Source organism: Lolium perenne, chromosome 3 (genome assembly GCF_019359855.2).
Source record: "Lolium perenne isolate Kyuss_39 chromosome 3, Kyuss_2.0, whole genome shotgun sequence".
In the NCBI taxonomy this organism is placed as follows: domain Eukaryota; kingdom Viridiplantae; phylum Streptophyta; class Magnoliopsida; order Poales; family Poaceae; genus Lolium; species Lolium perenne.
In genome coordinates, this window is record NC_067246.2 from 38,202,193 (window position 1) to 38,222,606 (window position 20,414).

General features: G+C 50.0%; 2 protein-coding genes across 3 annotated transcripts; both read right to left on the reverse strand.

Annotated features, from left to right (window-relative positions):
- Window positions 1-571: 571 nt before the first annotated feature.
- On the reverse strand, window positions 572-3,027 carry LOC127340725 (uncharacterized). The gene has a single exon (XM_051366476.2). The coding sequence runs from the start codon at window positions 2,545-2,547 to the stop codon at window positions 901-903; it is 1,647 nt and encodes a 548-aa protein (XP_051222436.1). The 5' UTR covers window positions 2,548-3,027; the 3' UTR covers window positions 572-900.
- Window positions 3,028-5,050: 2,023 nt separating this feature from the next.
- On the reverse strand, window positions 5,051-8,772 carry LOC127340724 (acetyl-CoA acetyltransferase 2). Of its 2 annotated transcripts, XM_051366474.1 has the most exons (14): window positions 8,424-8,772; window positions 8,144-8,317; window positions 7,957-8,062; window positions 7,711-7,849; window positions 7,530-7,607; window positions 7,365-7,430; window positions 7,242-7,265; window positions 7,074-7,156; window positions 6,497-6,596; window positions 6,139-6,249; window positions 6,013-6,054; window positions 5,833-5,919; window positions 5,612-5,697; window positions 5,051-5,353 (listed from the first exon to the last, which is right to left on the reverse strand). In XM_051366474.1, exons 1-14 carry the CDS (start codon window positions 8,578-8,580, stop codon window positions 5,320-5,322), a joined length of 1,287 nt encoding a protein of 428 aa, XP_051222434.1. In that variant the 5' UTR covers window positions 8,581-8,772; the 3' UTR covers window positions 5,051-5,319. The 2 variants fall into 2 exon arrangements, with proteins under 2 accessions (XP_051222434.1, XP_051222435.1); XM_051366475.1 differs by lacking the exon at window positions 7,242-7,265 and having other exon boundaries at window positions 8,424-8,771.
- Between the last annotated feature and the right edge of the window lie 11,642 nt (window positions 8,773-20,414).

Here is a 20,414-nt window from a genome sequence, read left to right on the forward strand (position 1 = left end):
AGAGTAGCACTCACGGTTCATGCAGCAGAAAGTTCATGTAGTGATGATTGGTCTTTATTTTCTGAATTTCTGTTCTTTTTGTGCCATTGCGATGTTCAGTTTAGATATGATAGGTACCCCTTTGAGCAGATGATGCTGAGCACAAGATGGTAATAAAGAGAAATCCCTCAGAGAAGGAGAAGCGAAACTAACTGAACATCACAACGGCTTCATATAATTTATCTTAGGATAATATGAAATATGAGTGGGTTAGCATCAACATCTACTAACCCCGATGTAATATAATACTAGATTGTCTAAAGTTATACCGCTTAAAGTAATGCCTAAAGTTATAACTTTGTGTAGCATTCTCCTAGATTTTCTCAATAATACTAGTTTGTCGAAAGTTATACCGCTTAAATTAATCCATAAAGTTATACCTTTGTGTAACATTATCCTAGATTGTCTCAATGTGCTTTTGGAAAAGGTTCCACGCTGACCATAAAAGAATGAGAAAGGCGCTGAATTCAAAATTCTCCAGTCTGAACATTCCATATGCTAGAATTCGGAATGGTAGGAGTAGTAACATAACTTTGTGACTTGTTTAGCAATTTGGATAATTTGATCTACTCATCCACAACCACCATGCAAATTTTCTGGGCAAATTACTACATGTACAACAGGAATTAGATTGACCATCCTTCAGGTCAGTCTTTTCAAGTTGAAAGAGAATTCACTAGGCAATCCTATACTCATTCATCTATGAAATGATAGATGATGTCATCTGAACTCACTCACGCACAAAAAAGGAAGAAATCCAAACCTAAAAACTCAAGCACCCTTTGTATTCCTCTCGTCACATCACTTGTACAGTATGGAACAACATATTTGAGCAGAAACCTGACCTTGTAAGTTGCAACTTCAGTGCAGTTGCCACTCCATACAGTCGTCGAAGTCGATGCTGCTCGAGCAGTCGAGTAGCGCGTTCTGCTGCTGCTCGTACCGGCAGATGTAGTTCAGTCCAACAAGCAGCTCGCAGATCACTGCCTCCGTCTTCTCCCGGTCGGCGAAGTACAATGTCTGCAGAAGTAGCACATTCCCCTTCAATACAATCTGCTGCTGCTCAACGTTCCTCTCGGCCTGCCATCGCATGGTGTCGTGCGCCATGGGCGCCAGCCATGCCAGTGTCTTCTCCAGCGTCTCCCGCCAGTCGTGCGCGAGGAACGCGTCGTAGATGGCAATGTTCTTGGCGTAGGTTCTGAGGTTCTTTCTCAGTGATGCCCTCAAGCTCGACGGCAGCATCTGGTACAGGTCGTCCCGGGCCTCCTCACCGACGAGGTGCGGGTACTGGAGCAGCTTCTCGATGATAAGGATGATGTTGGCGTAATGCAATGCGAGCGCCGAGCCACCGATCGTCGACGGCGGGGCCAGCGACGTCACCGTGCTCTTCGGACCGAACCGCGGCGACTTTTTGATTTTGGAGGGGGTGGTCGTCGTCGTCGACGCCAGCGGCGTGGTGAGCATCCCTGACCTGATGGCGCTGATGCAGCTGGCATCCTCTGAGAACTCGTCATCGAACCCATCCTTCCATGAAACCGAGCTGCTCAGGCTCAGGCACTCCATGAACAGGTTCCCCCCACAATTGGACGGCCGGAGCCGCGGCGTGTCTGCAAGACTGATAATGGCGATCGGCCCTGACTTGGCAATTGCATTGTCTTGGCCGAGATTGCTGCTCCGGATTGGGGCAGAGTACCTGGAGCTGGAGGTGAGCGGGCTCGAGAAAAGCTGCTGGCTCTGGCCGCATTGTTGCCGGTGGCGGCGCGAGCTTGGAGCAAGCAGGTCGAGGCCGAGCATGGGGTCGCCGAAGACGAGGCAGATGCGGCGGTAGACGGCACAGACGGCGCGCGCGAGCAGGAGCACGGCCTTGTCGTACGTCCAGTTCCAGAGCGAGGCGTCCCGCAGGCGGCGCAGGTCGTGGCGGCGCCACCGCGCGCGCTGCTCCAGCGCGCGGCGGGCCTCGTCGGTGGGCAGCTTCCGCGCGGACTGCTCGAGGTCGGCGAGCGCGTCGAGCTCCGCGTAGAGCGCGGCCGTGGCGGCGGCCAGGCGGTCGAGCTGCCGGACGAGCGCGGAGTCGGAGGACGCGGGCGCGAAGGGGGCCGCGGCGGCGGAGTAGCGGCCGGCGAGGAGGTCGGCGTAGACGTGGTCGAAGCCCTGGAGCGCCGGCGCTGCGCAGCGGCGGCCGAGGCGCGCGGCGACGGCGGCGACGCGGTTGAGCGCGTCGAGCTTCTCGGCGAGCGCGAGCGCGAGGAGGCGCGCGTCGTCGCCGGGCACGAGGGTGCGCACGGCGCGGGAGCCGAGGCAGAGCGGGCCCAGCAGGCGGGCGGCCTCGGCGTCGGAGAGGGAGCGGTGGAGGTCCGCGGCGCGCGACATGGCGTTGGCCGCCTCGAACGACAGGATGCCCACCGCCCCGCCGCCGCCGCCGTCCGCCGACGCCTTCTTGGCCTTCTTGGAGAAGGAGGACGAGGTCGCCATGGAGAGCACCTTGTGGACCAGCGGCTCCGCTACCATGGCTAAATCAAGATTCGGTCGCAAAGAAATGCGAAGGAAATCTAGAGCTCTGCGCGCGTCAACCCCTTTTTTCTGCCTGCAGAAAGAAACGAATCCCTGAGCAGGGATTTGAATTCAAAACACCTTCGATCTCTGAGCGAGGATGGGGAGACGACGAGAGGAGTTAACGGCGGAACAGAGCAGAGCAGAGCTGGGCAGAGTGCAGGCCGGACAGCATTGACAAAAAAAGATAAGAGGAAGAAACAAAAGAAGGAATTGTCGGGAGAATGTGAACCGGCCAAAGAAGAAGATTGGGCTGCGGATGGAGGAGCTGAGATGGATGGGGAAGACGAAAGGGGAGTGAGCTCAGATGCATTCGGCCATGGCCATTGATGCGAGCTAGCTGGTGGCATTAAGTCGCCATAAATCGGAAACCAACAAAAGCAAACGACCTCTCTCTACTCTAGCTGCCTCACTCACCTCACCTCTGCTCAGCTCACGCTCGCTCAGTGCAGTGGTTGGATCCGCCCGTGTAAACTTTTCAGCCCCTTCTCCCGTGACTCTGACTGGTGGGGCCAGACCCTGAGCTGTGCTGCTGGGTCCACCTGTCAGTGGGAAAGCTGCACGTACGTGGCGCAGGTGTAGTACAGTAGTTGACGCATTTCAAAAAGACAGGTGGACTTTGAAGCAAGTAAACTTACTACAGTACGGAGTACGTTCCTCCTTTTCTTTCTTTTAGCTGTTGTTGGGCCATTTCAAAAAGTCAAACATGAAGCGCAGATTCGAGCCAACATCCCGATGCATCCACAAGTAAGCGGGTTTTTTTTAACAACTAGCATATGAGAGAGGTGTACCCGCTCGCGTCGTCTCCTCTGGGTGACCGGGGGAGGGGCGAACCCTAACCCCCGCTGCCGCCGCCTCTTCCCCAACCTCCCCTCCCCCTCGCCGTCCCTTGAGGTTGTTGCCGGCGAAGCCCCGCAGAGCCGGTGAAGGGGGCGGCGGGGATCTGCGCACGGGCTCCCCTGGCGCGGTGGCACGGAGGTTGTCTGCCGTGTGTGGGGGGCATGGCCTCCACCGCTGGCTGCTCGGCAGCCCTCCTTCCCTCGTCCCCCTTTCCAGCTCGGCCTCGCCGGTGCTTGATGTTGGTGGCCGGTGGCCCTTCTGGCGTGGTGATGGCGTGCTCGTGGCATGCGTGCTCACGGGTGGCTCTGGCCGTCGGCCTCGTCCTCTCGGGAGGTGCGACCGCGGTGGGCGGCGGCTGCGGCTTGGAGGTCTTCCTCCTCGTCAAATCTGGTGTGTGTCTCCCCGTCTGGATCTCTCTCCTCCACCGGTTTAGCTGAGGGAGACAGTTGCTCCCTGACCTCGAACATAGTGGGTGTTGGTGGTTTACTTGGGATCAGGGGAAACCCTAGGTCGGCTAGCTTGGCCTAGCGGCGGTGACGCCTTCGGGCGCCGTTCTTCCTCCTTGGAGGCATGGTTGAGAACCCATGTTTACACCCCGACCTACCTCCCGGGCGAAAGCCCAAAATCCTGCGGATTGGGAGACGTCGACGTGTTGCACGACGTGTCCTTGTTGGAGGCGTTGCCTAGGAAGTGTGGTGCTCGGTGAGAAGAGTTGAAGGCGGGAGCTTTCGCCTGTGCAGTTGGTTCTGGTGGCTTTCCTGCCTCTCTCAGGTTCTCCAAGGTCGGCAATAGTTTGGTTGATGAGGTGTGCTCACTTCCTTCGGTGGTCATGGTTTGGGGCTGTCGGGCTCGAGTCCAACTCCTCTCCAGCTCTCGGGTGAGCTGATTTCATGTTTGATGGTTCGACGCCTTCGAGCCAAGGCGAGAGGGTAGGGGCCCACTTCGGCGTGAGAACAGGAGGATGTCTGATGCTTGCAGACCAAGGTTTCTTCCTCGAGCACAATCTCCATCATGCTTCATGGCAGTGCCTCGTTGTGCCTTCCTTTCTTGATGGCTTGGTGCAGGAGCGTGGTAGTTTTTACCTTGCAAGTTAATTCGGTTCTTACATGTAGTGTTGAGTTGTAAGTTGTTCAGGTGCTCCCTTGTATCGTTCGACCGTTCCGATGCATGGTGTGTAGTGTTGTGTTGTTGGTGGTCTTGTGTAATCCTTGACCGGTTGATGACTTTGTTAATTTAAAGTCGGGCTCCTCTGAACCTTTTTACTAGAAGCGGACAGATATTTAGTGCACATAACCTTTTTACTAGAAGCGGACAGATATTTAGTGCACATGTACGTACACCACTGATCTTTTTATTTACAAAAAATCTAAATTACATTTCTAAGTTTTTAAAAAATTTGAAAAAAAATCATGATGTAGCCAGTAATGTATATCATAGACTTTTCAATTGTAAATAATTTGTAGTTTGGGCTAGCATACAAAACATTTGAACTTGATATTTTGCACGTTTGTGAGATATACCATTAGCTACTTTCTGATTTTCTTTTCATAATTTTTTAAAACCTGAAAATATAAATTTTCGTATTTTCTAATATGCCAAGAGCACTGGTGCTCGGGAGTCGGGAGCCAAAATGACTTTCCGATTATTCATGTGCCAACTGTTATAGTGCAATGTAGAGGAATACAGGATCAGACCTTGCGCAAGTAGCACAGGGTCATCTTATTTTACTGTACTCAATTGTTCACCGCATCATATGTGGCTTAGAATTACTTATACTGTTATACACCATGGATGATTGATCCATCTTCCCTAAAGTCCACAGAAGATACAGTAAATACAACATTGGAGTACTTCACAGCTCAGCTTTTGCATAATTTGCTCATGCTAACTTCACAACGAAGAACGCACATGAGATGAATGTTGCCTGCATCATCAAGTCAGAGTTGCTAAGGAAGAGTGATTTGCAACCGCATTCAAGGGAAGTTGTAATGCTCAGATGTTAAAGATAAATAGTTCTTTCTATGACATGGTGATTATGTGAAGAAAAAAAAAACAATTAAAGAAAAACCAACTTGGTAATTATAATTCCAGAATGCACACTTTGACTTAATACTTCACCCAGATTGTAGTGTGGTGAGGACCTGAAGACTTCTTCATGAGAGAGTAAATCTAAGAAACTTACATTGACTCTACAACGAGGGCTGAAGCACCACCCCCACCGTTGCAAACTCCGGCAACCCCAAACTTCCCATGCTTCTGTCTAAGAATCTGTGGAGCAAACAAAAGCTAGAATTTTAACATGGAACAGGATGCAACTATAAAGAAGAAAGATATTCAACTTTAAAGCCATTTTGTCTGATTGAAAGATGAAAATTCCCAGTTTGTATCGGAAGGAAAGCATACCCCGAGCAAAGTGACTATAATTCGTGCACCACTGCAGCCGATAGGATGGCCCAGAGAAACAGCGCCACCACTTAAATTTAGCTTCCCCTGAAATAGAGAAACGTCTATTAATATTTATGAAAATATTTGGGACTACCCATTTGCTGTACATAGTTAACTAAATTTGATTGAGCGGCTCACAGGAGGGATGTGAAGAAGCCTTTGATTTGCTACAGCAACAACCTGAACATCGAAAAATATATAGTTTAGTCTCGCCTTATTCTTCAGGCCTGACTAATATTAAAACTAACAAGACCAAGATTATACCGAGAAAGCCTCATTTATTTCATAATAATCTATTTGTGAAGTTTGAACACCCGAATTTGATATAGCCTTTGGAATAGCAAGAGCCGGAGTTGTTGTAAACAGCTCAGGTGCCTGTATTTATTTTAGAAGTTAGTACACTTGTTGTAATGCATATTAACAAAAAAAAAAAATTATAATCAAGAAGACGTGTACAGCAATAGGTCCTGGAGTTCAAAAACACATGTCAGGTTAACATCTTTGAGACACAGAAAAGGATAATGCTGGTACCAGACTTCACTGAGAAGAACAATGGGTCGAGATTTCACAAACGACATTTGTTTCATCAAAAATGATTGATGTCAAGGCATGTAAGATTTACCTGAGCAGCATCCGCATACCCTCTGATCCTTGCAAGAACTTGAAGGCCAAGGTTCTTAGCTTTCTCGCCACTGACTAGCACAATTGCAGCAGCACCATCACTGTATATTGCAAGATAACAATGGCACTACGGTTACATTTCAAGTAAACATCGCTTGCATAATCTCTTAACCGTGGAGAAACCCTAGAATTCGAGCTTTCGAATAATCTAGCTTCAGTACACTTCAATGACGCAGAATAGACCCTTGATTTTTTACTACTGAAGATACATAACATAGTTTGACTGCATATTCCAATATTCCATACAAAAGGTAATTTGGAAGTAGTAACATAATTCTGAATGAATTTTTTACGCTTAGAAGTATTGAGTAGGGACACTTCAATCACAGAGCTCAATATCTACTAGCTTAAATTCAAAATTATGATATCATTCTGACATCATTTCAGTAAAAAAAAATTATGATATCATACTGGACTATGGCTGCACATGAACACAGAACACAACTTTGCAAGGTTTCCATCTAAGGAACTATCTATAAAGATGGTAGATGATTAGTCAGAGTATGAAAATAGCGAACCTTATACTAGAAGAATTGCCTGCAGTTACAGAGCCAGTCTTCTTAAAAGCTGGTCCAAGTTTCCTTAGCTTCACTGGGTCATACTGTGCACATAGATCACCAGAGGAAATGTCATAAAAACCGGAAGAAGACTAGAAAGGGTATGCTGATGGTTGCTATTGCCACTACCTTTTTTTTATCACCAAAAAATTTCTATTGACCCTGCAACAGTGAAATCAAACCATGCCTACTGCAGAGATGACATAAAAAAAAATTCCTTCCATATGACAGTTCACTAGATTTTTGGACTACCTTTGCAAGACTCTCATCCTTGTCAACGATAACTGGAGGTCTCCCTCTACCAGAAGGAACTTCAACCTGGGTAGCAAGAAATGTTTGAAATTGTTGCCTAAGTGTCAACCTTTCGTAAAGAAGATGGGTGTCTGCCTGTCTGGCAAATCAGAATCATGTATGTACCGGAGTGATTTCCCAATCAAAAGCGCCGCTATCTCGAGCTGCTATTCCATGTTCATTGCTCTGGACGGCATAAGCATCCTACACGAAAGAGAGCCATTTCCAAATACTCATTAGGCCCTAGGTAACGAGGTCTAATTGAAGAATAAGTTTGTAATTCGTGAAGATTGGTAGTACTAGCAACCTGCTCCTCCCTTGAAATAGAGTGCTGATCCGCACACAGCTCGGCACACATCCCCATATGGAAATCATTGTACACGTCCCACAATCCGTCCTTGAGCATCCCATCGATCACGACATCATGTCCAAACCGTGACCCTCGTCTGCATTTTATTTCGTCAGGCCACTATAAGCAAGCTACAGGAAATGATGCTGGGTGGTTCACTGAAAGCTACAGCTCGACATTATGAGAAGAAAAATACAGACAGACCTTGTTTCTGCCAAGTATTTGGGGGCATTTGACATGCTCTCCATGCCACCGGCGACCACAACATCGTTGATCCCCAGCTGAATCGACTGCGCCGCAAGCATGACAGCTGCCAGGAGCAGGCAAGTAGCACAAGTGAGAAGCAACTATCAGAGTGTGTCTGTAAATTGTAGGTGGAAGCATGAATTACCCTTCATCCCTGAGGAGCACACTTTGTTGATGGTGGTGCAGGGAACGGTGTTAGGTAAGCCAGCGCCGAGAGCGGCTTGCCTGGCGGGGGCCTGGCCCAGGTTGGCGCTGAGGACGTTGCCCATGAACACCTCCTGCACCAGCGCCGGGTCGACGCTCGCCCTCCGGAGAGCAGCTAATTGGACGGAAGAGAGCACGGCATGACTGACTACTCGGATCCACGCTTCCAGCTACGGCGATGCGATTGCATAATTAGCGGAGGGAGGGATCGGAAATGTTACCCTGGATGGCGACGGAGCCGAGCTTGGTGGCGGGGAGGGAGGAGAGCGAGCCGAGCAGGGCGCCGATGGGCGTGCGGGCGACGCCGACGACGCACACGTCGCGGGGATCCAGGCCGTCTGGGGCGCCGCTAGCGCCGGTGCTCGCGGGCGGAGCCATGGAGCTGTTGCTGCCTTTGCTGCTGCTCCGTGTATGCTAGGCTGGAGCTCGCCGGCGGCGGGTGGCCGGAGATGGATTTGGTTTTTTTGGGGGGTTGGAGAGGCGGAGACGGCAGCGGCGAGACGGTACTGATCGATCGAGAATGACGAGGAGAGAGAGAAAGAGAGACCATGCTGTGCCGTGCCGTTAGAGGACAACAGAATGCCGTTTTGTGTTTGGGTTCCCAGGCCATGTCCAGCGCGGTGACCCATTTCGCACCCGTGCGTTCGGATGGATTTAAATAGACAAAACAGCGATTTAATTGGTCACGCATCGCATACGGATACTCGCGGTGTTCGGGACGATCCAAATCCGGGCCAAATCTGGGCCGTGTTTGCGTGACCGCGTATGGCAGGCGGCGTTCGGTCGCGTCCGCCTGCTCGCCTCCCTTGGGCTCAACTGTCGGTGGGGGGCGCGCGCCATATTAAATGTGGACTTGGAGGGGTCTGTCCCTTCCCACTCCACTCGATAGTTCACCACGCACGCGCGACCGCCGCCATAGCCCCGAAGAGGAAAGCTTTCGCTCTGGCGCCAATGACGGCGAGGCCAGCAGCAGCCGCTGTCCTCCGCCGGCGCTCAGGGCCGGGGGACACTGCGGCGATATCTACATCGGAGAGGCCGCCCACGTCGGCGCGGCATTGGCGCAACCCGCGCCGCTGCTGCCGAAGCCGGAGGAGGAAGATGACCCGGAGATGTGTGCCGCGATGGCGCTGCCCAAGGCGAAGGACGAGGCCAACTGGCCGCATTTCGTGGAGGTCATCTGCACCTCCGTCATGGAGGAGACCGCCTGCCGGGCCTGGTTGTTGCTCGACCAGGTCCACCGGGAGGACGAAGCGCAGCGGCGCGAGGAGGCCAGGCTCCGCCACGAGGAGGAGAGGCGCCAGGAGGCTAGGCGCGTGGCGGAGCAGGAGAGGCGCCAGGAGGCTAGGCGCCTTGTGTGGCAGGTGACGTGGGCACTACCATTCGGGTAACCCACATTACCCTATCCTGTGTTGACTAATTGGAGGCCCATGAAGACATTTGAAGGCGAGATGGGCCACTAGGAGGGCGCACCAGAAGGTTCCTTGACGGGCAAGACAAGGAAGCGATCGAACAAGGAAAGATCGGATCTAAAACTACTGTAAACCTAGTCGTGCTCGGTTAGACCTCTTGAGACCTGGCCTCCTATATAAAGGCCAGGAGAGGGGCTGCCGAGGGACACGATCAATCTTAGCAATCTTAGCCAACAAAAGCTCAGAGCTAGGTCATCTTAGCAATAGCCATCTCGATGAGATCTCAGCCGAACTATTCGGCACCCCATTGTAACTCATTATTATCATAATCAAGAACAGACAGGCAGGACGTAAGGGTTTTACCTCATCGAGGGCCCCGAACCTGGGTAAATCTCTCTCCCCACTTGTCTGTGAACCGATGTCTCGTGTCAGCTTGCAGGATTCCATCAACCCTAAGCCCCTATCGGAGGGCATTGGTGAGGAGTACCCTCGACAATTGGCGCCGTCTGTGGGAAACCTGTCGGCACAAGATCGGGCATCGGCTGAACCCGTCATGTCATCGGCAGCTTCATCAACACCGTCATCGCCTCGTCTGGGAAGCCCGATTCGTTTCGGCTCCTACGAATTCACCCCGCATAGCGGTTCATCTCGCTCGACTTTCTCCGGTCTACAAGGCAACATGGAGATGGCTTTCGGGAGCGTCCACTACAACGTCAACTCAGAAGGAATTCTTCGGCTGCTGGAATCACCCATCTCCAGATCGACGAGTCCGAGCGCGTCGTCATCACTCGACCTTTCGGCTGGCCTGACAAGCCCGTCGAGTCCGTCTGCGCCTTCGACTCCTCGTTCGGCATCCTCTATGTCGGTCGGATCTGATGATCCCGCGTCCTCGGAGCTAACCTCGTACTACTGCATGAACTGCGACACGAGGCACGGACTGGGGTCAAGCGACACGCCGTTCATCTGCAATGCCTACTATTCATCGGGAGAGGACAGCATCGGCAGCATCACCCAAGGAGACACCCGAAGAGTGGCGCCCCTCCAAGTTTATGTCGCTAACAGGGGAGACGAAGATCGCACCCCCCGTTCCAGCAGGCGAGCTAGTTTTGAAAACAGCGCCAGCAACAACAACAGCGACCACACCATCGCAGAGGAGGAGTGGGTAGCAGCCAAGGCAGCCGTGCTTAATAACACACCGCTTCCGGTGGGAACCACGGTTGGCACTCTCAATGCTTACCGCTCCATATTGGAGAAAAATCGGGAGTGCCTATCTAAGGAGCAAGCCACCCTCGAGAAACGCCTATCTGCGGCAGACCGATCCAGCGAGCGACGGAGGGGCTCGCAGGGAAGCGCCTCTCGAAGTACCCACGGAGGAGGCAAACATCGATCAAGAATGTCCAGGCTTTCGGAAGACGATGCAAGGGAGATAACGTCAAACCTGACCAAGTCCTTTATGACTACGGACACCGCGGGCATGCCACGGCCAAAAACCATTGCGGGAGCAACAGCCAACCTTGCAGCATACCTCATTAATCAGCGTCCCGAAGGATCCATGGACCAGGCTCACCGTGGCGCCTTAGAAAGTCTCGCGATATTAGGAGACAATCTAGTTCCACGGAAGGAGAAGACCACGTTGCAGGCCAGCGGCTCAAAGCATCGCGCAAGAGACGCTCGGGATGAAATTACTCAGAGTAGGATCGACAAAGCAAGGGGACGACGCGCCCTCAGAGAGGAATTCGACAGCGATTCTTCGGATGAAACCCAGGAGAACGATGGCGAACTTAGGGGGGGCGATTGTTTAAGCTACCAAATTCGGGAGGCGATGCCACCTAAGAAGTTCAAACCCACCCCTACCGACGCCGCCAAGTACGATGGGCAGCAGGAGCCGAGATCCTAGATAGAGGATTATCTGCAGACGGTGATTCTGCAAAAAGGAAACTAGATAGCAGCAATGCAGTGCCTGCAGCTTTACCTAAAGGACTCAGCGCGAGCCTGGCTAAGAGGTCTACCGAAGGGTTCCATCAAGTCATGGGACGACCTAGTAGAAGCCTTCGTCGCCAATTTCCAAGCAACCTACAAAAGGCCCGTCGGGATCGAGGAGTTACGGCATTGCCAGCATTAGCAGAAGGAATCGATGCGCGCATACATCGGGAGATTCACCAAGCTCCTGAACGCTGCGGGAGACGTATATGTCGACAGAGCGATTGACGCCTTCAGTGATGGCATCCGACGTGAAAGCTATATAGAAGAACTTGGACGCAAGAAGCCCAAAACCATAACCAAGTTAATGGAAATCGCCAACAGCTGGGCCGATGGCGAGGACAACGTTCGAAAGCCACGACAGCGCAGTGACGACGAAGAGGACGACCAGCCGAAGCATAATTCGGGTGGTCGAAGGGATCGCAACAAGAGAAGGAAGAACCGCAGCTACGATGACAATAACTTGGTGGCCGCAGGTTACTCTGATCGGCAGGATGATCGGTACGATGACAGGCGAGATGATCGGCAGGACGGTAATCGGAACAACTCTGGGAACCGTGGCAACTATAAACCACGACAACAGAGAACTCCTGAACTACCCTATGCTGAGCAGATCAACGCCCCCTGCTACCTGCATTCATATACCGATTCCAAGGATGGTAAAATAAAGTCTAGCCACCTGCTCAGGGACTGTCGGCAGTTCATCGATATGCATAAACTCATCCAAGAGCAAGCAACAGCTACCACCGCCACCACCACCACCTCCACCGCAATATCAGGTCCAGCAAGCTCAACCTCATCAACCCAACGAGGCATTTCCACCACCACGTGGGCAGATGAGTATGATTCATAGGACAGGCGTCTCTAGGAGAGAAATGAAGAAACTCACCCGAGAAATCAACCTGGCAGAAAGCGTTATGGCGAACATCCCTGAGTATGTCGAGTGGTCATCTCAGAATATCACGTTCAGCCGAGCGGATCACCCGATGACTATACCAAAACCAGGACACGCCGCCCTAGTGGTTGAAGCACAGATAGGAGGGTTCAAGATGAGCAAAGTCTTCATGGACGGAGGAAGTGGACTCAACCTGATATTCCTTGACACAATTCAAAGTATGGGGATCATCATGAGAATGTTAGAAGAATCAGACACCCGCTTCCATGGGATTCTCCCTACTTCACCAGCGTACTCTCTTGGCAAAGCGTACCTGAATGTCGTCTTCGGCAAACCCGACAATTTCAGGAAGGAAAAGATCGAGTTCGAAGTCGTGAACTGGGAATCACAGTATCACGCCATACTCGGGAGACCAGCTTATGCCAAGTTCATGGCTGTGCCGCACTATGCATACCTCAAGCTGAAAATGCCTGGGAACAACGGAACGAACATCACAGTCCATGGAAGTTTCTCACGCTCGGACAATTGTGATCGTGATTTTCAAAGGATTGCTGCAAAGTTTGGGCCACAGCGAGAAACTGTCGACCCTCCGCCCAAGCTGACGATACGAGAAATCAAGGAGGAAAAACATGACAGGGAAACCAAGAAGAAGCCAGCCAACCTTTCTCTTGAAGCCTCGGCAGCAAAAGCTTCGGCAGAACAAGCTTCGGTAGTTGCCGATGCAGAAGATATAGGAGGCAGCAAGGCACTGACAATTGCTGCCCAAGCCCCTGACGAAATCAACAACGCTGCAGCAACCACTAGCATGACGAAGAAATTAGAAGATGCTGCTGAAGATGAGAAGAACCCCTTCCATGATAAAGCACTTCTTTAGTCTTTGAATTTTTTTCCCTTTACTTTACACAGGGCCTTCCTTTTTCGCCCTCTAGTTTCGTATTTACCCTATCAATGAGCACTTAAGTTTCGGTTCTTGTTAAGCATTGCAGTAATTTAAAGCATCTATGACCGCGCCACCGTGAACCTTGCTTACAAGTAACGGTACAACGTAACGCGCGGCAGAAGATCGCGCCTCAAGGGAAAAACTTCTACGAGTGCTGCAAAGAAAAGCAAGGACATTAATCCTTCCCTCTGCTTCAGATGCCTCTACGAGTGCCGCAAAAAGCAAGAGTTTGGAAAACATAAAACAACCCACGTTCGATATTTCACTTATGGAAATATCAAAGAACAACGGGCTCATTGGCAGAGTCATTGCACCCGAAATATTCGGGAGTGACTGTCGAAACTTACAATCGGTTGAAAGCAAAGTTGCGCATACAACAGGTTTAGCAAAACCTGCAACGCGAGCTGATCACTCATAATGATTTATTGACCAACCAGTATACATACATATAACGGGCAATTAAGATTTTCTCCTTCAAAAATTTGCCAACGGCACGGTAAAAGTACATATTCATGTATTTACCAAATAACAAGTTTCGGCTTTAAAAATCCTAACACTTGGATAGATTAGCCAATATAATTCATTTTACAACAATAACTTTACAACCTAACGTCACCCTTGCGGAGTTTCCCTTTCTTCAGGTGCATTTGACTCCTCCTCAAGCCTGTCGACAATTATATTGACGGGCACTAAAATCTTCGGGTACAGTTCTTCAAAATCACCAGTTGCGTTGGCAATAGATAGCAAACATGCTGAGGGATAACGAGCAAGCACAAGGGCAAGCGTACACTTGGCCCCTGCGAAAACTTGAGCTCGCACCAAGTCCCGAACCTTCTTGGTGTTTCCAAACTCGGACATCAAAGTCAAAAGCGTGGGGGAAACTGCATTCAAAGGAAACATTGTCTTCCAAACTACCCTCATAGCTTTGTAGCACTTATCAAAGAATTGGTGGACTTGTTGGACCCGATCCTGAAATTTTGCAACAGCCGAAGCCTTCGAGTGATCCCGCCAAAAAATCTCTTCGGATGAGGAAAGCTGGGTTAAAGCATGCACTCGCTCGTGTATCCGCTTGTTCTCTTCCGCACGGTTCAACGCTATGACTGGCAAAAGAATCGCAAAGAGTCGACGAGTCTTTGTTGACAAAAGGGCAAAGGAATCGAAACTTACGGTTCAAACTCTCGGTAGCTTTATGCAGCTCGGTAAGAGTGTACCGCTCCACGTCGGCTGCAATCTCGCTCTTCTTATTGACAATAGAAGCTAAGGCATAAGTGCTGCGCAGGTCCTTTTCCATCTGCGTAATCCGATCCTTCATACGCTGGATCCGATCACTTTCAGGAAGGGCACCCGAAGAGTCGTCAACAAATGAGGGCACTGGGAAGACCTGCAGGAAACACCGTTACAAAAGGATGATGGACATGGTACAGCTGAGCATCCGAAATAACTCCCATCGGGAGAAGTACAAGAAGAAATATCATAAAAAAAAGTGTGCTAACAACATTGCTAGCATGGAGTTTATTACAAGCATAAGTTTTGCGGCAGAACAATGTTTCACATCAGCTCAAGCATAAGTTTGCTACAAGAATCAAGGGGCTTGGGTCTGAGTCGATAAACTGGGTCCAGCCGACGATTTCCTTGATGAAACTAGTTCAAGGAGTTGGCGGGCACAAGTAAGGGCAGACGCTTTAAAGGCGCTTAAATCAACAAGCTGCTCGTCTTGCTCTTTCGGCAGCTCCTTGGTCATCCCTTCGATGTCACCCTTAAAGCCGTAACCCATCATAAGCTGGAAGGCAAGGACAGCACCATAAGTGCGCGATGTACGCTTGAATACCTCGATAACCTCCTTGGTGTCAACCGCGAAGGTATCGACCAGCTGCCCCAGGGTCTTCTCCTGCTTGATCTTGGGGAAAATCATCGAGTGCATCCGCGCCAGGGCACCCTTCCCCTTTACAAGAAGCTCCCGTGAAAGCTGGTGAGAGGCAAGAATCATCGACACAGCATTTGCTGGAGAGTTGTTTGGAACTCTGTCCAGGGCGTCAACAGGGATATTCGCCGCTTCTGCAAGGAAAAGAAAGGAAAAAAGTACATTGGCAAAAGGATCGAATCCATAAGTACATTAATCGACAGAGGTGTATAAAAATTACCAAGTAAGGCCAAAGAAGACTGACGAAGGACTTCATCCTTTTCGGCTGCCCGAGCTTCAGCCATCAGCCTGGATGCTTCCTCCTCCTTCAACTTCTCTTTCAGCTTGCCCAGTTCCACCTTCAGAGAGTCAAACTCTTGGCGAGCCTCAGCAGCTATCTTGACTGCGCCATCCAATTTCAAGGAGGAAGATTTGACTTCCTCTTGCAGCCGAGCCTTGTCAGCTTCCAGAGAAGTGAATTGGGAGGCGAAGGCCTCCAAAGAGGAAATAACGCCTCGCAAGTCCTTAAGAAAGAAGGATATTTTACCAGAAATTGTCAAGCAAAGCACGCTCCAAAAGATTTGCATCGCAGTTAGAAAAAGACTTACTGAAGGAGGAGTCACGGTGGCAGCAGTTGGAGAGACGTCTTTCCCTTTGGAAAGGGAAGAAGCAGTCGATGCTTGAGCCATAGGGGCAGCCTTAGGAGCCGAAGCTTCGGAAGCCACTACGACCGGCGAGGCAGCATCAGATCTGGCTTTTTTAGACGGAGATTCGATAAAGCCTTCGTCGCTGCAAAGGTGAAAGGTCAACAATGGTTATAAAAAGAGTAAGAAAAATAAAAGGGCGAAGTATAACTACAGAAAAGAAACTACTTACATGTCGAAGAGATCATCTTCATCGGCAAAGCTGCCGGTTGATCTCTTCACAGGTGAAGCCCTGGCCTCCTCCGCAGCTGCATCAACAAAGGTATCATGATCAGCGTCGTCATTACGCATTGATCCATCTGCGACACCAGCGTCATCGGCTGAGGAAGGAAGGTCGGTGTGGGCAACTTCAAAATCTATCGGACCATTGTATTCATCCTCTAGGCCTGTATGCTCGAAAGTGTGAAAATCTACGGGGATTGAGGAACCTTTCCCTTCAGAAGTATCATCTGGTGAATCATGCATATTTCCAGAAACTATGGGGATCTGTCGAAAAGAATAACAAGTAAGAACAATGGTAATTATGTCGGTTAAGAAAAAACGGCATAGTAGGAACATGAAGAAAGAAAAATACCTTTGATGGTGGATGGTCAGCGTCAAGGGGAGCATAAGAAGAAATCAACGGAATCGAATCTTCCTGGTTAAAGGAAGTAAGGCGACGGACTTCGTCAAGCAACTCCTTTTCCGACAGATCGGCAGCATTGATCCTGGTTTCATCCTTTGGGCCGGAATACAACCACATCGGGTGAGCTCTGGCCATGACTGGCTGGACCCGACGTTTCAAGAATAACGCTGCCACCTCTGTGCCGATCATAGTTTGACCGTCAGCCTCTTTGATTCAAAGGAATTTGGCGAATAGTTCTTCGGCTGTTGCTCTTTCATCGGATGAGAGAATATTCTTCCAGGAATTCTTGGGCTTGGCTTCGGAGACATCAGCAAAGCAAGGAAGCCGAGACTCGGGTGACAAGGAGTCCTTGATATAAAACCATTTCAGCCTCCACCCTTGCACGGACTCTCTCATTGGGAAGTTGAAGTAATTGACCTCCGAACGAGCTACAAACCCCACTCCTCCAGTGACAAAGTATCCATTACTGCTGCTGTATCTCTTCACATAGAAGATCTTTTTCCACAGCCCGAAATGAGGTTCGATACCCAGAAACGCCTCACAAAGGGTGATGAACACAGCAACATGGAGGATTGAGTTGGGGGTAAGTTGCCATAGTTGAATTTCGTACGTTCGCAAGAGATGGAGGAGGAATCCATGAGTAGGAAGTGAAAGGCCTCGGTGAAGGAAAGATAAGAACATCACAGTAAAGCCAGCAGGGGGATCAGACCGAGCAATCGCACCTGGAAGGATCACGTCTCCCACATCGGAAGATATCAATCCCAGGCTTCGGGATCTCTTCTCATCACGCTTGGTGATGGTTGATGCTACCCAGTCTCCGGGCTTGACCATTGAGCTCGACGACGCTGGCGGCGCCGGAGCTGGGGGAGGAGCACTCCCCTTCGGAAGAGAAGAGGAGGACTTGGCGGCGGCGCCTCCGCTGGTGGAACTGGCGGCGGCAGGATTCTTCTTCTTCACCATTGTGAGATCTGATGAAGATTGGAAAAACTGCGGTGGCGGCGCAGCAACGGCAAAGGAAGGAAGAAGGGGAAGAATGAGGAGATGCTGCGGGAACCGTGGAGGAGATTAGGGATTTTTCGCCCTTTGGAGATTTTGAGGAGAAGTTAAGAGCTGAGTAAGCACGTGGCGCTTGAAGGAGGGGAGGAACCGGCGGCCCACTATTTCAACGTTGTGCGAAAATCGAGGAGGCACCTCGGTCACCACGCGTGCAATGATCAAGCCCTAAAAACTGCCCATGCAGAGCTAGGGTGGGCCCGTCAGGTCAAGTCCTGTCAATCAGCCCACAGCAGTTACACGTCAACAGTGACGTCATAAAAAAAAACCTTGGGGTATTCGAAGGAAAAATGAAAAGTTATCGGATGAAGGACTTGAGTCTACGCCCGGCTGCAGACATCCGTACCTAAACTCGGGGGCTACTCCCATCGGGAGCGCTAACGCGCACCCGATAAAATGAAGACTCGATAGAATGAGCAGTCGAAGGAAGAAGGTTTGAGTCTGCACTCGGTTACAAGCACTTGCACCCAGACACTCGGGGGCTACACTCCCATCGGGAGCGTGTGATGCACACCCGATAGAAGTTTTTTGCACTCCAGGATCATGCCCGGGGACTTGATTCTGTGTAGGGTAACGTTGTTTTGCCATCGGCAGTTAACCAACAAAAGTTGGGCACGTTACTCATTATCCTTTGCACAAAGGAAATATATCGGATGACCTATGAAGAACTGTGGAAAACATCGGCAGCGGAGAATATTCGAGTGGTACAACTTGAGTCTACGCACGGATTGCAAGCATCCGTACCTAGACTCGGGGGCTACTCCCATCGGGAGCGCTGACGCGCACCCGATAAAATGAAGACGGCGATTCAAGGTGAATAAGGGCAATAAAGGAGAAGAACATCAGGAAAAGACATGTTTTAGTCTCTACCCGAACTATCTTCGGCTAGACACTCGGGGGCTACTGACGTGGGCACTACCCTTCGGGTAACCCACATTACCCTATCCTGTGTTGACTAATTGGAGGCCCATGAAGACATTTGAAGGCGAGATGGGCCACTAGGACGGCGCACCAGAAGGTTCCTTGACGGGCAAGACAAGGAAGCGATCGAACAAGGAAAGATCGGATCTAAAACTACTGTAAACCTAGTCGTGCTCGGTTAGACCTCTTGAGACCTGGCCTCCTATATAAAGGCCAGGAGAGGGGCTGCCGAGGGGCACGATCAATCTTAGCAATCTTAGCCAACAAAAGCTCAGAGCTAGGTCATCTTAGCAATAGCCATCTCGACGAGATCTCAGCCGAACTATTCGGCACCCCATTGTAACCCATTATTATCATAATCAAGAACAGACAGGCAGGACGTAAGGGTTTTACCACATCGAGGGCCCCGAACCTGGGTAAATCGCTCTCCCCGCTTGTCTGTGAACCGATGTCTCTGAAGGAGATATGCCCTAGAGGCAATAATAAAGTGGTTATTATATATCTTTATGTTTATGATAAATGTTTATATACCATGCTATAATTGTATTAACCGAAACATTGATACATGTGTGATATGTAAACAACAAAGAGTCCCTAGTATGCCTCTTAACTAGCTTGTTGATTAATGGGTGATTAGTTTCATAATCATGAACATTGGATGTTATTAATAACAAGGTTATATCATTGTATGAATGATGTAATGGACACACCCAATTAAGCGTAGCATAAGATCACGTCATTAAGTTATTTGCTATAAGCTTTCGATACATAGTTACCTAGTCCTTATGACCATGAAATCATGTAAATCACTTATACCGGAAAGGTACTTTGATTACATCAAACGCCGCTGCGTAAATGGGTGGTTATAAAGGTGGGATTAAGTATCCGGAAAGTATGAGTTGGGGCATATGGATCAACAGTGGGATTTGTCCATCCCGATGACGGATAGATATACTCTGGGCCCTCTCGGTGGAATGTCGCCTAATGTCTTGCAAGCATATGAATGAGTTCATAAGAGACCACATACCACGGTACGAGTAAAGAGTACTTGTCAGGAGACGAGGTTGAACAAGGTATAGAGTGATACCGATGATCAAACCTCGGACAAGTAAAATATCGCGTGACAAAGGGAATTGGTATCATATGTGAATGGTTCATTCGATCACTAAAGTCATCGTTGAATATGTGGGAGCCATTATGGATCTCCAGATCCCGCTATTGGTTATTGGTCGGAGAGAGTACTCAACCATGTCCACATAGTTCACGAACCGTAGGGTGACACACTTAAAGTTGGATGTTGAAATGGTAGAACTTGAATATGGAATGGAGTTCGAATATTTGTTCGGAGTCCCGAATGAGATCCCGGACATCACGAGGAGTTCCGGAATGGTCCGGAGAATAAGATTCATATATAGGAAGTCATTTTATAAGATTTAAAATGATCCAGAAGGTTCTATGGAAGGTTCTAGAAGGTTCTAGAAAAGTCCGGAAGAAACCACTTTGGAAGGCGGAGTACCAAAGGGACTCCACCACCATGGCCGGCCAACCCTAAAGGGGGAGGAGTCCCAAGTGGACTCCCCTAAGGGGGCCGGCCACCCCCTCCCAAGGAAGGGTGGGAATCCCACCTCTAGGCCTTGTTTACTTCTAGGGTATTTATGGGGATGGGAGGGGATTATTTCGTATCCCGGAAAATCCCCACTAGTCCGTTTACTTCTCCGGTTTTGAACGACATAATCCCGAGATATCCCCTCTCATCCCCTCCCATCCCCACATTTTTTGCCTAAA

Excerpts from the sequence above, each read along its gene's own strand:
- LOC127340725 (XM_051366476.2), bottom strand. The coding sequence starts at position 2,547 with ATGGTAGCGGAGCCGCTGGTCCACAAGGTGCTCTCCATGGCGACCTCG.
- LOC127340724 (XM_051366474.1), bottom strand. The coding sequence starts at position 8,580 with ATGGCTCCGCCCGCGAGCACCGGCGCTAGCGGCGCCCCAGACGGCCTG. Across the intron at positions 8,318-8,423 it reads CGGCTCCGTCGCCATCCAGG|CTGCTCTCCGGAGGGCGAGC; the intron begins GTAACATTTCCG and ends CCGTCCAATTAG. Across the intron at positions 5,920-6,012 it reads GGCTTCTTCACATCCCTCCT|GGGAAGCTAAATTTAAGTGG; the intron begins GTGAGCCGCTCA and ends TCTCTATTTCAG.